Here is a 12,760-nt window from a genome sequence, read left to right on the forward strand (position 1 = left end):
TACCATGAGCCGGCCTCCATATGATCTCCAAGATCATCATCATAATACTGGCAGTAGCAGAAAGGCAGTATCTCCATTGAAGATCAACAGGGATTCTTGTAACATCAAAAAATCGTCTTCCTCTTTATTCCCACCCAAATACTAGTAAATATCATGATGAGCATGAGTCTAAATTGGATGAAAATAACAACGGCAGTTGCAGTGCCGGTGTTAGTAGGGTAAGTTGGTCAAAAAGACTCTTTTTAAAACAATTTTGTGGTTTATTAAAAAGTTGTGAAAAATTTGTCAAATACCCTTTTTAATCCACATCACCACAAATTTATCCAACTCAACAAATTCACCCTCAATGTTTTTAATACTACACTTTAACCCAATTTTTCAACTTAACAAATTCATCCCCAAGTTTTTTATAATACACTTCAACCCACTCCATCATCCACCATTATAATCTAGGTTTTCAAAAATATAAAAAAATAAATCTAAAAGCTAAAAATAGAAGGTGGTTCTTTCCCTCCAAAAAAAGCACTGATTCCGGCGTCCTTTCCGATGTTATTTTCCGGCGATCAGCTTTAAATCAGTCCACAAACCTCATAAGCTCGTCCATTGCATCCATTTTACCCCATTATTTTGTTATCTTCTCAAACACACTTTCCACCATTGTTAAAAAGCTTTAAATCAGTCACATCAGTTAAAAACTCTTTAGAAGTACATTACAATGACTGAGGCGACTCCAAATTCATTTCTCTATTCCATAAACCCAACGACCATTGATTAGAAGCAATATTTGCATTTTCAAGTTTCTGTAAGGATATCTACGCAGGCATCGACCCGTCATCGTCATTCATCGAGAGTGCATACATCCGGACATAGACCCTATGCTTAATCTACCGTCGATGAAAGGTTAATTCTAGGATGTCTGTTACAGAATTTGTTCTGGTTGCAGGTGATTTCATGGGAGAATGGGTGAATACTCCCAGAGGTTGAAAATAGAGATCTTTTACCAAGGTGACACTGCCCATTGCTGTTCGCCGCAATAGTTCATACGATGAATTGGTTGCAAGCGTAAAGCAGAGCGGGGATCTAGATTGCGCGTCGAGCAATGTGGTGATTAGTTATCTAATGCATTCGAGGGAAAAAGGTGAATCCTACGATCATAAATAATGATACACGTATGTCCCTCTACATGATGGATGTTGATGCAGATGGCTTTAGGCCTGTTTTAAGGATAAATATAGTTGACAGGCCTTCGAATGATCGATGAATTCATCACCGTCCCCACCTCGATGCTCGACAGTCGACGATAATTTGAATGATTACGAGAGCGATGACGATCATCCCATGAATATAGAAGATGACTGTGTGCATATGGAAGACGTTTCATCGAACTCACAAGATGCGGAAGCCGACTGTGGAATAGGATCCCAACTAGTACATTCCTTCTCCGATGGAACTAATTTCTATCGTGATCAAACATTTGCCGACAAGAAACAGCTCAAAATGCTACTAGATGGAGCAACAGTGAGGCAGTATTTTGATTATCGTATAGAGAAAAGTTGTACAAAATTGTTGAAGGCAAAATGCGTATCTCCTGGTTGTGGCTGGTTGTTGCGGGCAAGGAAGTATGAAACCTCAGACAAATTTCACATATACAAGTATGTCGAGGAGCACATGTGCGGTGTTGAACACGCCACCCGCAAACATAAGAAAATGTCATCCAAATTGATTGTTTCACTATGCGTAAATCATTTTCGGGATGGTAAGAGTCCAAGCATAAGTGAAATTCAAAGGATTGTATTCAAGGAGTTGCATTGTCATGCAAGCCACTGGATGTGTTGGAAAGAAAGTATAATTGCGAAGAACATCATTCGCGGGACACCGGAGCACGGATATGCTTGCTTGCCATTTTTTCCCACATGGTGGAGTTGTTGAATCCAGGGTCTTCCTACTCTATCATGATAAACCAGATTGATGGATCGTTCGTTTACTACTTCTTAGCATTTGGAGCCTGTATACGGGGATATACCCACATGAGAAAGGTAATTGTCGTCGATGGCACACATTTGTATGGAAAGTATGGGGGCATGTTACTGAGTGTAGTTGCACAGGACACCGAAAATCAAATCTTTCCAATTGCCTTTTGTGTCGTCGATAAAGAGAACGATGCTTCTTGGACCTTCTTTTTCCAGAAGTTAAAGTCTATCGTAGAAGATGAACCAGATCTATGTGTCATCTCCGACAGGCACATTAGCATTGTCAATGCCTTCTCCCGAGTATACGGTCGTTCACATCACGGACTTTGCATGAGGCACCTCTCTGAAAATCTCCGTGTAGATCAACACTGTGGAGAACATCTTTATCTATTCTACGCCACGACAAAGGCGTATTCCTTTCATGAGTTTAGCGAGAATTTTGAGGAATTGAAGTATAATTGTCCCAAGGCAGCACATGTCCTTGAAAATATGCTTAGTTTTGAAAAATGGAGTAGAGCACACTTCCTGGAAATAGGTACGATTTGATGACCACAAACATTGCGGAGTCTCTCAACTCGGTTTTGATGGATGAATGGGAGTACCCCGTGTCGTACATATTCAATTTAATTGCTAAAAAATTTGATAAAAAGTTTAGGAAGCGGTATGCCTATGTCGATGGTAAAGAGAACATATTTGTTCCTTGTGCGGAAAAGATCCTAAGGGATAACAAGAGTGTGAGCGATTCCTTGTATGTGATACGAGTACGACCACGAGGATGTACGAGAACGAGTGCGTATTGAATCTGTCCAAGGAAGTGCACAAGTAAAGTATGAAAGAGGGCCTAATGCACTAAAAACAGCTCCTAAGTTATACTTGATGGGCACCTCTCCCTTGAGGGGTATTATGGTCATTTTGTATTCTATTTTGTAATACACTATATATAGAACCTCCTAGGTATTTTAGTCTAAGATGTTTATTGGCATTGAAAGTTGTAAGAAGAACATTTTCTCTTATAAGAAAGGCCTATGGCCGAAACATTGTAACTAGGATTTCCAAATTGAGTGTGGAATCATTCGTGTTGGATTCATGCTTGGAACGTTGGGCGCTAGAGGAGGTTGAGGTCTCTATTGTGCTCACCGAAGAGATAGGTATTTGTAGTGTGTAGTGTTAAGGGTCCAAGAGTGGAATAGGCTCTTGGGTTCTTAAGATTATACCTTCACTTTGTCTATCTATCTATCTATCTATCTTTACATTTCTTGTACTCTTTGTTGTTGTTCTAGTCAAAAATCGTGTGTTGTTGTTTCCATTGTGTTATTGTTCATCTTGTTCTTCATCTTGTTATCTTGATACTCTCTTTGTTAGTTTGTCGTGGCTGTTTTGGTGTCAAATACACCATTGTTATCTCGTATTGTTGTTGTTGTAGTGAATCTGAGAGTAGTCTCCAAAAAGGTGCTCGGATCCTTAAGATTAGTGGACTGATTTGGAGTATGTTTTTGTGCTTTATTTTCTTTATCGTATCAGTATGTGACTAATCCAAACGGGGTTCTCGACCAGTACACGGTGTTCGGCAATGGTGTTACTGCCAAGGTCAATTTGTTAGAGGGGAGTTGTTCTTGTCGGATATTTGACTTGGTGAAAATGCCGTGCGAACATGCGATGGCAGCTTTGCGAGCAAAGTATGGCGATGGTGTAGGTTATGGAAACTCCATCTATGAGTACTCTTCGCCAATTTATAAAGCTGCAAGTTACCTCCTCGCATACTCGGAAGCAATTAGTGTTGTCCCTCCAGAGGCCAAATGGAATGTGCCACAGGAATTGCTAGACACTAAAATTTCTCCACCCCCCTACGATCCCAAACTTGGAAGGAAGAAATTCAAATGCACTAAGGGCATCGGTGAGACGTTCAAGTCCAAAAGAAGGAATAGGTGTTCAATATGCAAGAAATCTGGGCACAAAAGAACCACGTGTAGCATGGCCAACAAATCATAGATAGGCTTTATTTTGCTTCAGTTGTAAAGCTGCTATTTTGGGATATAAATGTACATTTCAGTAGAATTTAACATTCAGTTGTTATCGACTTAAAGCTTTGTCCACGATAGACTACATACATTCTATGGTATATCTTTAACTCGGTCTATTAAATAATATATATTTGTTATATGATTAATCATCAAACATGCTATGTAGGTATTTATACCGCCATATCTTTCTAATAGATACATTGAATCATTATTTTATGTTCTCAATTAATTAAAAGCTGCAAACACATCTGTTATCAAGAAATACCGCTGGTATACGCAAACCAAACGTTTTCTATTCCTACACGCGTCGACTGACCATTGGTTGGATATATAACAAAAATGTCATCTATAGGTCTATAAGTACAGGCCCTATTTCTAAGTAACCCTTCAGTTGTCCCTAAATCCAAAACATCAGAAACCCTCTTCTTCTTCCCCAAAACATCAGAAATCATGCCTGGTCGCAGAATTACCCTTCGCCCAATCAAACGTGTTCCCCCTCGTCACTACGATTTGCTTCTACTTCAAAATAATTTTGACCGGCTATTCTACGGCCTGGGAGAAGACCATCGTTACTTGGAGTGTGAGCTCCGACGAATTGCTCGTTTCCTCCGAGCAATTCTGGAGTGTCTTGGAATGGACGGCAACGACTACATCACCCCCCCCCCCCCACACACATCATCCCCATAATTTAGTTTACTATTTTTTTTGTTTATGTTGTTAAGTTTTTGTTGGTTTGTTCATTGTTGAAGAAGCTTTCTCAGTAGGACTTTCTTAGAAGAAATCTTCTTCCATTTTCCCCCATTTGTTGTAAATTTTATCAAGTAATACAATGAACAAGTTTAATGTAAGTTTCAGTTTCACTTTAATGAACAATTTCAGTTTGAGCATTATGTTTACCACATTTGTTATGATTCATTTTTCTTTCTTGTGGCGGTTATTCTTCTGTACAAACACGAATTTCAAATATGTATGTCTCGTTCAATTAACAGTACTGTAGTTTGACTTTATTAATTTCAAGTTTCTGTAAAAAGTGATATATAGTTTATCATGAATCATATATTCCGTCATTCATCGACCTTGTATGGTAGTCGATCATAGATAATGTGAGTCGATGCGTCACTGGTTAAATTAAAATGGACAATAACATATTTTGGGACTGGTGGAACCAAATAATTAAATTAAAAATGATTTAAACAGACAATAACATATTTTGGGACTGGTGGAACAAAATAATTAAATTAAAAATAATTTAAACAGACAAATACATATTTTGGGACTGAGGGAACAAAATAATTAAAATAAAAATGATTTAAACAGACAATTACATATTTTGGAGATGGTGGAACAAAATAACTAAATTAAAAATGATTTAAACAGGTAATAACATATTTTAGGGCCGGTGGAACAAAATAATTAAAATAAATAGATAATCTTGAGGGTCCATCGATTAGTCTGGTCTATAGACTGGTAGTGACACTTAATAGACCGTAGTAGATCATGACTTATGTCAGCCATCGATTAGAATGGTAGACCATAGACTTACACCTTTAGATGTGCATCGATTGATATCCTAAGTATGCGTAGACCACGTTGATCGATGTGCACTGTCATAGACCGTCACTTGGATGTAGTTAAAAAAAAAAAATTAAAAATAAATGTAGTGTTGATTTCTACACATGTGAGTGAGTGTAAACAAGACACACAATCATATTAGAGCTTGTACAAAGTGAATTAAGGAGTGTGTGGATGGGTAGTGGTTGAATGTTCAATGTGCTAAGTGTAATATTTCTCAAAGTACAAGTATGTATTAAGGATATATATTGTATTTGATGACTACACATTCCACATACTCCTTCCATCACCACCCCTAAATCAAAATAGTGTGTGGAATGGATAGTGGTTGAACAATCATCATCCTCAAAACAACATATATCCTTAATACATACTTGTGCTTTGACAAACACTACTCTTAGAATATTGAACATTCAACCACTACCAATCCACACACTCCTTAATTCACATTGTACAAGCTCTATTATGATTGTGTGTCTTGTTTACACTCACTCACATGTGTAGAAATCAACACTACATTTATTTTTAATTTATTTATACATTTTTTAACTACATCCAAGTGACGATCTATAACAGTGCACATCGATCAACGTGGTTTACGCATACTTAGGATATTAATCGATGCATATCTAAAGGTGTAAGTCTACGATTGACCAGTCTAATCGATAGCTGACATAAGCCATGATCTACGACGGTCTATTAAGTGTCACTATCAGTTCAAAAAATAAAACTACTGTTCCAACGGTAATAAACGGCTACTTTTATAATCCATCAGTGTCAACACTTCATTTTTACTTCATATATAAGGTTGGTCATCCCTCATTATTTTATTTCATTCGCTTTGTTTAGTTTTTAAAAATTCTATAATGTCTCAAGCCTCTCAAACATTCTATTCTAAAAATACTCTAATTTTTCATTGTGGAAATGCGGCTGCCCTGAGGATATCACGCACGGACTCAAATTCAGGTCGCAAATTTTATAATTGTGCAATTGTGAAGGTAAGCGGTGTGTGTCTTTTTTATGAAGTTAAGTTAGTCGTTATGTAATTATTATTTTTTTCTAGGATAATGGCGCATGCTTCTTTTTTAAATGGCTTGATGAGCTATCACCTCCAACCAGTTCATCAACGTTGAGTCCGGGATCTGAGACATCAAATTTTCAAGGCTTAGCAAAATTTAATCTACTACAAAGGCTCCAACAATGCGAAGAAAATAAAGATCTTCTCATGACTTTGTTCAAAGAATTCGAAGAACAGAGGGATCACTTTAAAGTGTTGCTACATGACACCAAAATAGAGAGGGATGAACTAAAACAAAAATTAATTTTGGCCGGAGAAAGGAAGAATGGACTAAAAATGATGTTATGTGCTATAATGCTAGTATTCGTTCTTTGAAAAGGTGTAACATGGATATAGTGATATTGAATAAATAATAATACTTCTATTTTTCTATAATGTTAATACTATTTTTGTTAAAATCATGGTCGATCAAATGTTAATACTATTTTTGTTAAAATCATGGTCGATCAAACAACACGTCGACTTAAAACCGACCAACATGGTAATGATAGACCATGCAAGCAGTATACGAAAGATTATGCATGCATTCTTTGACATCAACCATACACTGCACCAACTATGACAACACCCTGCATATTCAAATGGCAATGCCACTAATCAGTTTGATAGAGACAGATTCAGTGCAGAATCATAACCACTACCATAAAATAAAACAATGTTTCTAACAAAAAAAATATTTGTCCGATCCTAACTACCGATCATTCAACAATAAATTAATAATATTAGCATTCAAATGTCTTTTTCCCTGTCTTCCTCATCAACACAAATGTTACTATTGATTTCACCTACGATATCCATGACCAAATCTTTTTGGTCAGCTTCAGCTCTTTTTTTCTCAGCAGCTTCGGATACTTCTTCATGATCGCTTTCTTCTCCTTCTATTTCAACATCTACAACAGCTGGTACTTCTTCGACTGGTGCTTCTTCACCTTCTTCTTTTTTTTTCTCAACTTCTGCTGCTGTTTCTTTTTCAGGTTCTTCTTCTGCTTCTGCAGCTGCTTGTTTTGGACTTTCTTCAGCTGGTGCTTCTTCTCCTTTTTTCTCAATATCTACTGTTGCTTGTTTTTCAGCTTCTTCTTCTGCTTCTGATGCAACTACTTCTTTTGGACTTTCTTCTTGGCACATATCTTCTTCTTCATCCTTCTTTTCTTCTTCTTTTTCCTCTCCCGCCCAACTCATCTATTTTGCTACCTTTTTCTCCTTCTTCATTCCTCTCCGATTCACGAAGGTCCACATTCACTGCATCATCATATTACAAAGTGTTGCTGATCTTTAAAGCTGAAAATTCATTAACAACATCAATTATTGATTGAATGAAGTTACCTTGCTCGTGTTGTCGCTCATCTTGTTCCTTTTTCTTCAGTCTTTTCTCTCTAATATAGGCAGCAATATCCAACACCACTTCCTCGAACGCAGCAACACGCTTATGAAGATCCCCGGGGGAAGAGGTGCCCGCTGCATCTTTGGAGGTGCTCGAAGTATCATCATCACCAATGCATACTTCAACGGGGTTATCGCTCAAATACCCATCATCATCACTGTCCTCATTTGAAATAAGTACAATCACCCCTTCTAACCCTTTCTTTAAGTCATCGAGGACGTTATTCTTCACCTCGTCCGTATATGGGTCAAAGAAAATCATGTAGTCCATCTTCGTCTCACGAAGAGTAGGGATGATGTACGGGTGCACATTCTACAAAATATCAATTAACAATTACATAACATTCGATACAACAGTGCACCTAACCAAACTAATTCGCTATTAATCTTTCAATTTTCACTATTTTAGCAACCATATTTTAAAAGAATTACATACGCCTAAAAATTGATTTCAATCTAGGGCATTCTGATTTCATTGACCACGGGTTGATTTCATAGACCACGGGTCTACAAATAAAAATAGATCGTTGTTCGAATCAAAATGCCAAAATAACTCTTCAAATAACGATTATCCCACTATTCAACACTTTTTTGTTAAACAAAACCGGAACTAAACCAAAACTCCTTAATCAACCAAATTCGAAAAAAATTTAAATTTCCTACATCACTACGAATCGATTAGCAAAGAAACCCATTTAAATGAATCTAGAAATGACCGCAACTTGATTTTAACTAACCTTATGATGCAATAAAGACCCCTTAGCTGCTGGAGAAGAAGAAGAAACGAAAATGGTACTTTTGGATGAAGGCTTCTTAAGCAGGAACTGAGAGAATTGAAGAGGAGAGAAAGGGTTTTTTTTTATATTGGAATAAGTGTAGGGTGTTAGTGTAGTATATTAAATTTGTAAAGTTCTAAAAATAATGAAATGGTCCCTTGGTCCACCTGTGGTCCCCACTTTTTAAATTTTTTCTAAGTTTTTATACCCTAACACTAAAAATTAAATCAAAAATAATTTTAGTGGGTAAATGGCAAAATAGTTTTGGAAGTGGGTAGTCTTGCCAATTTTTCCGGTGTTAGTACTCCTGGAAGATAAACTTTTGATCCGCTTAACAGTACTACTATTGATGAAAATGAAGGAGGAGATAGTCAGGATATTTTCAATGATTTGGAAGATAGCTTGGGTTTCTTGTGCTCAGCTAAGGAACCACTCATCAGCAATTATACGGATTCGTTCTTCTTCACCTCCATAATCGAAACCTCCATCACTTCTTCTTCCTTTGAAAGCATGAAGGAGTTTACACATTTTTGAAATGGATCTTGCAATTTTTTTGTTTTACAAGTACTACTCTTGTATAATTAATGCTTCTTTCTTCAGTTGTGATCCCCTTTTGATATGATGAGGGGAATTTTGATGAGTTTGAATTTGATCCATTTTTAATCTTCTTTACTTGTTTTTATGGGCTATATAATTAGTTATTATTTTTGCATTTTTCTTATAAAAAAAGACTAAATAAAAATGAAAAGTATATTTATTTTTTTTTGCAATTTTTTCATCTTTTCAATAAAAATTAAAATATTATCCTTAGATACACTTCTTTTTGATAATTTTCAATTTTTAAATAAAAACCTACGAACAATAATATTTATAAAACTAAAAAATGAGAAGATTATGTCGAAATAAGAAAATATTTAAACTTACCATATTATAAAAGCTTTAGGAAGGGTCAAAAATCAGTGTCTACATCCGCTTTAAGCAACCACCTCTCTTTCAACTTTGATAGCGTTAGAGGTTGTTTGTTTGGTGAAATAAAGATAATAATCTCATGGCCCCTACCTCATCCCACCGGTCAAACGAATCTGTGTTTATTACACACTTGAATCACGTATTCCAATGTTACAATTTTAAAGAAAAGTAAATTCGCTTTCTATTACCTATTGGAAGACCTTCCTTTTTTTTGGGATCTTGTAGGAATAACTATATAAAATATGTTATGCACAAAAAGAAAAGGTTTTGTCAGATTAAATTAGAAGGTTATTATTGAGAAGATTAACTAACAGACATTTATTCTTACCAACCATAACCAAAGCTTAATTCTCCAATTCATATTTTCCACATCCACTTATCTATATAAACTTGATCAACGTGAAGCCAAAAACATAATCAACCAAAACATATACAAGCCTTAAAACATTTATCACCTTCAACAATGGCTAATCAGTATACCCTCTCCTTTTTCTTGTTATTACTTATTATGTTGTCTTTAACAAGCCACTATGTGATTCCAGCAGAAGCGCGCCAGCTTCTTGAACTAACTATGCCTGAGCTTCCTAAGCCTGAACTGCCACATGTTTCAGAAATCCCAACTCTGCCTAAGCCTGAATTCCCTGAAGTACCAAAACCCGAGCTACCAAGTCTGCCAAAGCCTGAATTGCCTGAAATTCCAAAACCTGAGTTGCCAACTCTGCCAAAGCCTGAATTGCCAGAAATCCCAAAGCTGGAGTTTCCAGCATTTCCAAAACCTGAACTTCCAACGTTGCCAAAACTCGAGATTCCAGGCATTCCTATGCCTGAAATGCCGACTTTGGCAAAGCCAGAAATCCCCCAGGTACCCAAAAAACCTTGAACCTGAACCTTGAGCCTGAGGCGTATGAAATTCTCTTTTCCTCATTGAAGTTGAAGTAACATTATTTAAATGATACACTCCATATATGTTTTCCTATGTTGTACTCGAATCATTTCCTGCTTTCTGTATCGGAAGGAATATTTATGTGATTGATTTTCCTTAGTTGTAATAGATCATTTCCTGATCTCTGTATTTGAAGGACTATTTATGTGATTGATTATGTAATTGATTTGTCATCTATCAGTTCACCAATGTACTTTGTGTCTCGTGGCATTTTACACACATCGTATTTGTACTCCAAAAACGTTGAACTTTTGAGGTGGCTTTTACCGTAAGTTAATTTCGTAGTTAAGGATTCACTTGCATTATAGTCTCCTATGACTGTTGAATGTGATATTTCAATACAAATCGTAACTCATAAGACAAATACTTTGTACAAATCATATCCATCTTCTTCGTGAAAGTTACGGACCACAACGGTTTATCGTTTGCAGCCTTACATTTCATTTCTGTAATAGGTTGTTTCCACAGCTTGAACTCGTGACTACCTAGTCACATGACGATAACTTTACCAGTTACTCCAAATATGGTATCACGATTCCATCAAAAGCTTACTAGCTAGCAATCCTTTGTTTTAGGATATATTAAGTAATGATATAACATTAAATTCAAATCGAATTACAATGCTTATCACATAAATTGGAATTTAATTAGGTAGAACAGATTGATATCCTTCTGAACTTGATGACTTTTATTCATTCAGCCTAATCGAAGATAAGATATCAAGATTTTAGTTGCATTATCTTACCCCCGAGTGTTAGGAATAGGCAATTTTACCACTATCTAGAATGCCATCGGCCATGTATACAGAGGCAGGCAGATTAGTTTTTCCTGAAAAACTTTTTCTAGTGAAGGGGATTTCACTATACGTAAATAAGCATTTCATAATGGAGTTGTTCATGTTTCTATAGTTGGATTAATCATACAATCACTAAACAACATTATAGCTTAAACTAGAAGTTGGAAAGATTACCTACCAGATGACCTTTGTTATATTATGATTAGCTTGTAGGAAGATCAAGATAAAATAGGTGATAGTTGATATGCATGTAGTGTTGGTTCATTCTAAATAAAGTAGGACGTTATTGTTGAGAAAACGAACTAAATACATATTATTCCTACCAACCACAGCCAAAGCCTAATACTCGTTCCTATTTTTCACATCCACATATCTATATAATTGTAAACTTTGAGTAAATTAATTGAGAGAAGCTAATAGGGAATGGACCAAAGGAGGAAAATGAACAATGAATATGATGTATCAAATATCATCCAATGCAAATTAAATCGTATATTAACTACTAACAACATCGCGGTCAGTGTGTAGTTTTAGTTTTAATGGTATTAATATTATTAGTGTCGAAAATATTTCCAAAATAAATTTAGTGTTCTGAAAAGTACATTAGCTTGTTACCTCTATATATTGAGGACATGCATTGAAGAACTCGATTAGCTTGTTACCTCTATTGAGGACATGCATTGAAGAACTCGTTTATGTCAAATACTCTCTCGGACCCAAATTGAGATGGCACATTAATTAAAAAAAATAATTAATAACATGTCTAATTTACCTTTGTACCTCTATTTAAAGAAAAAATAATTAATGCAAAGGGTAAAGCATGAAAATCTTTTTTTGTCTCTTGTTAATTAATGAAAAAAAGATAAGTAAAATGACAAATCAAATTAGAAAATTAAGGACGGAGGGAGCATAATATAAGATAAAACTCATATTATTGTTACAAGTTTGAACTAAAAGAAACCTATTGCAGGCGGAGTCCTATGAGAGCATGATGTCTCCTTGGTACTGAACTAATAGTAATAAGTTGTAACCTCATTTTCCCTACAAATCAGCTGCATTTGACACTTTGACACCATCCTACTAACAACTTTCCACTCTACTCTCCACATAAGTCTCCGTAAATATTTACTCGTATCGAATATTTACATCAAATCATATAAGTAAACACTCACTGTACGTTAAACACATGCATTTTAACTAATTATATTTACCATGAGCCGGCCTCCATATGATCTCCAAGATCATCATCATAATA

At 35.9% G+C, this 12,760-nt stretch overlaps 2 protein-coding genes across 2 annotated transcripts in view; one reads left to right on the forward strand and one right to left on the reverse strand.

Annotated features, from left to right (window-relative positions):
- Positions 1–7,177: 7,177 nt before the first annotated feature.
- LOC124896920 (cytochrome c1-like) lies at positions 7,178–7,820 on the reverse strand. Its single transcript, XM_047408800.1, has 2 exons — positions 7,431–7,820; positions 7,178–7,210 (listed from the first exon to the last, which is right to left on the reverse strand). Exons 1-2 carry the CDS (start codon positions 7,818–7,820, stop codon positions 7,178–7,180), a joined length of 423 nt encoding a protein of 140 aa, XP_047264756.1.
- Positions 7,821–10,229: 2,409 nt separating this feature from the next.
- The window catches only part of LOC107865878 (protein PELPK1-like), a 5,662-nt gene continuing 3,131 nt past the window's right edge, over positions 10,230–12,760 (forward strand). Inside the window, exon 1 of the mRNA XM_047408801.1 lies at positions 10,230–10,628. Coding sequence (XP_047264757.1) covers positions 10,230–10,628 — 399 coding nt within the window. The remainder of the gene's footprint in view (positions 10,629–12,760) is intronic.

Source organism: Capsicum annuum, chromosome 3 (assembly GCF_002878395.1).
Source record: "Capsicum annuum cultivar UCD-10X-F1 chromosome 3, UCD10Xv1.1, whole genome shotgun sequence".
Taxonomy (NCBI): domain Eukaryota; kingdom Viridiplantae; phylum Streptophyta; class Magnoliopsida; order Solanales; family Solanaceae; genus Capsicum; species Capsicum annuum.

What these genes read in the sequence shown, in the direction of transcription:
- LOC124896920 (XM_047408800.1), bottom strand. Translation starts at nt 7,820, where the DNA reads ATGAGTTGGGCGGGAGAGGAAAAAGAAGAAGAAAAGAAGGATGAAGAA. An exon ending in AAGATTTGGTCATGGATATC is followed by an intron (nt 7,211 to 7,430) that starts GTAGGTGAAATC and finishes TTGAATATGCAG; the next exon opens with GGTGTTGTCATAGTTGGTGC.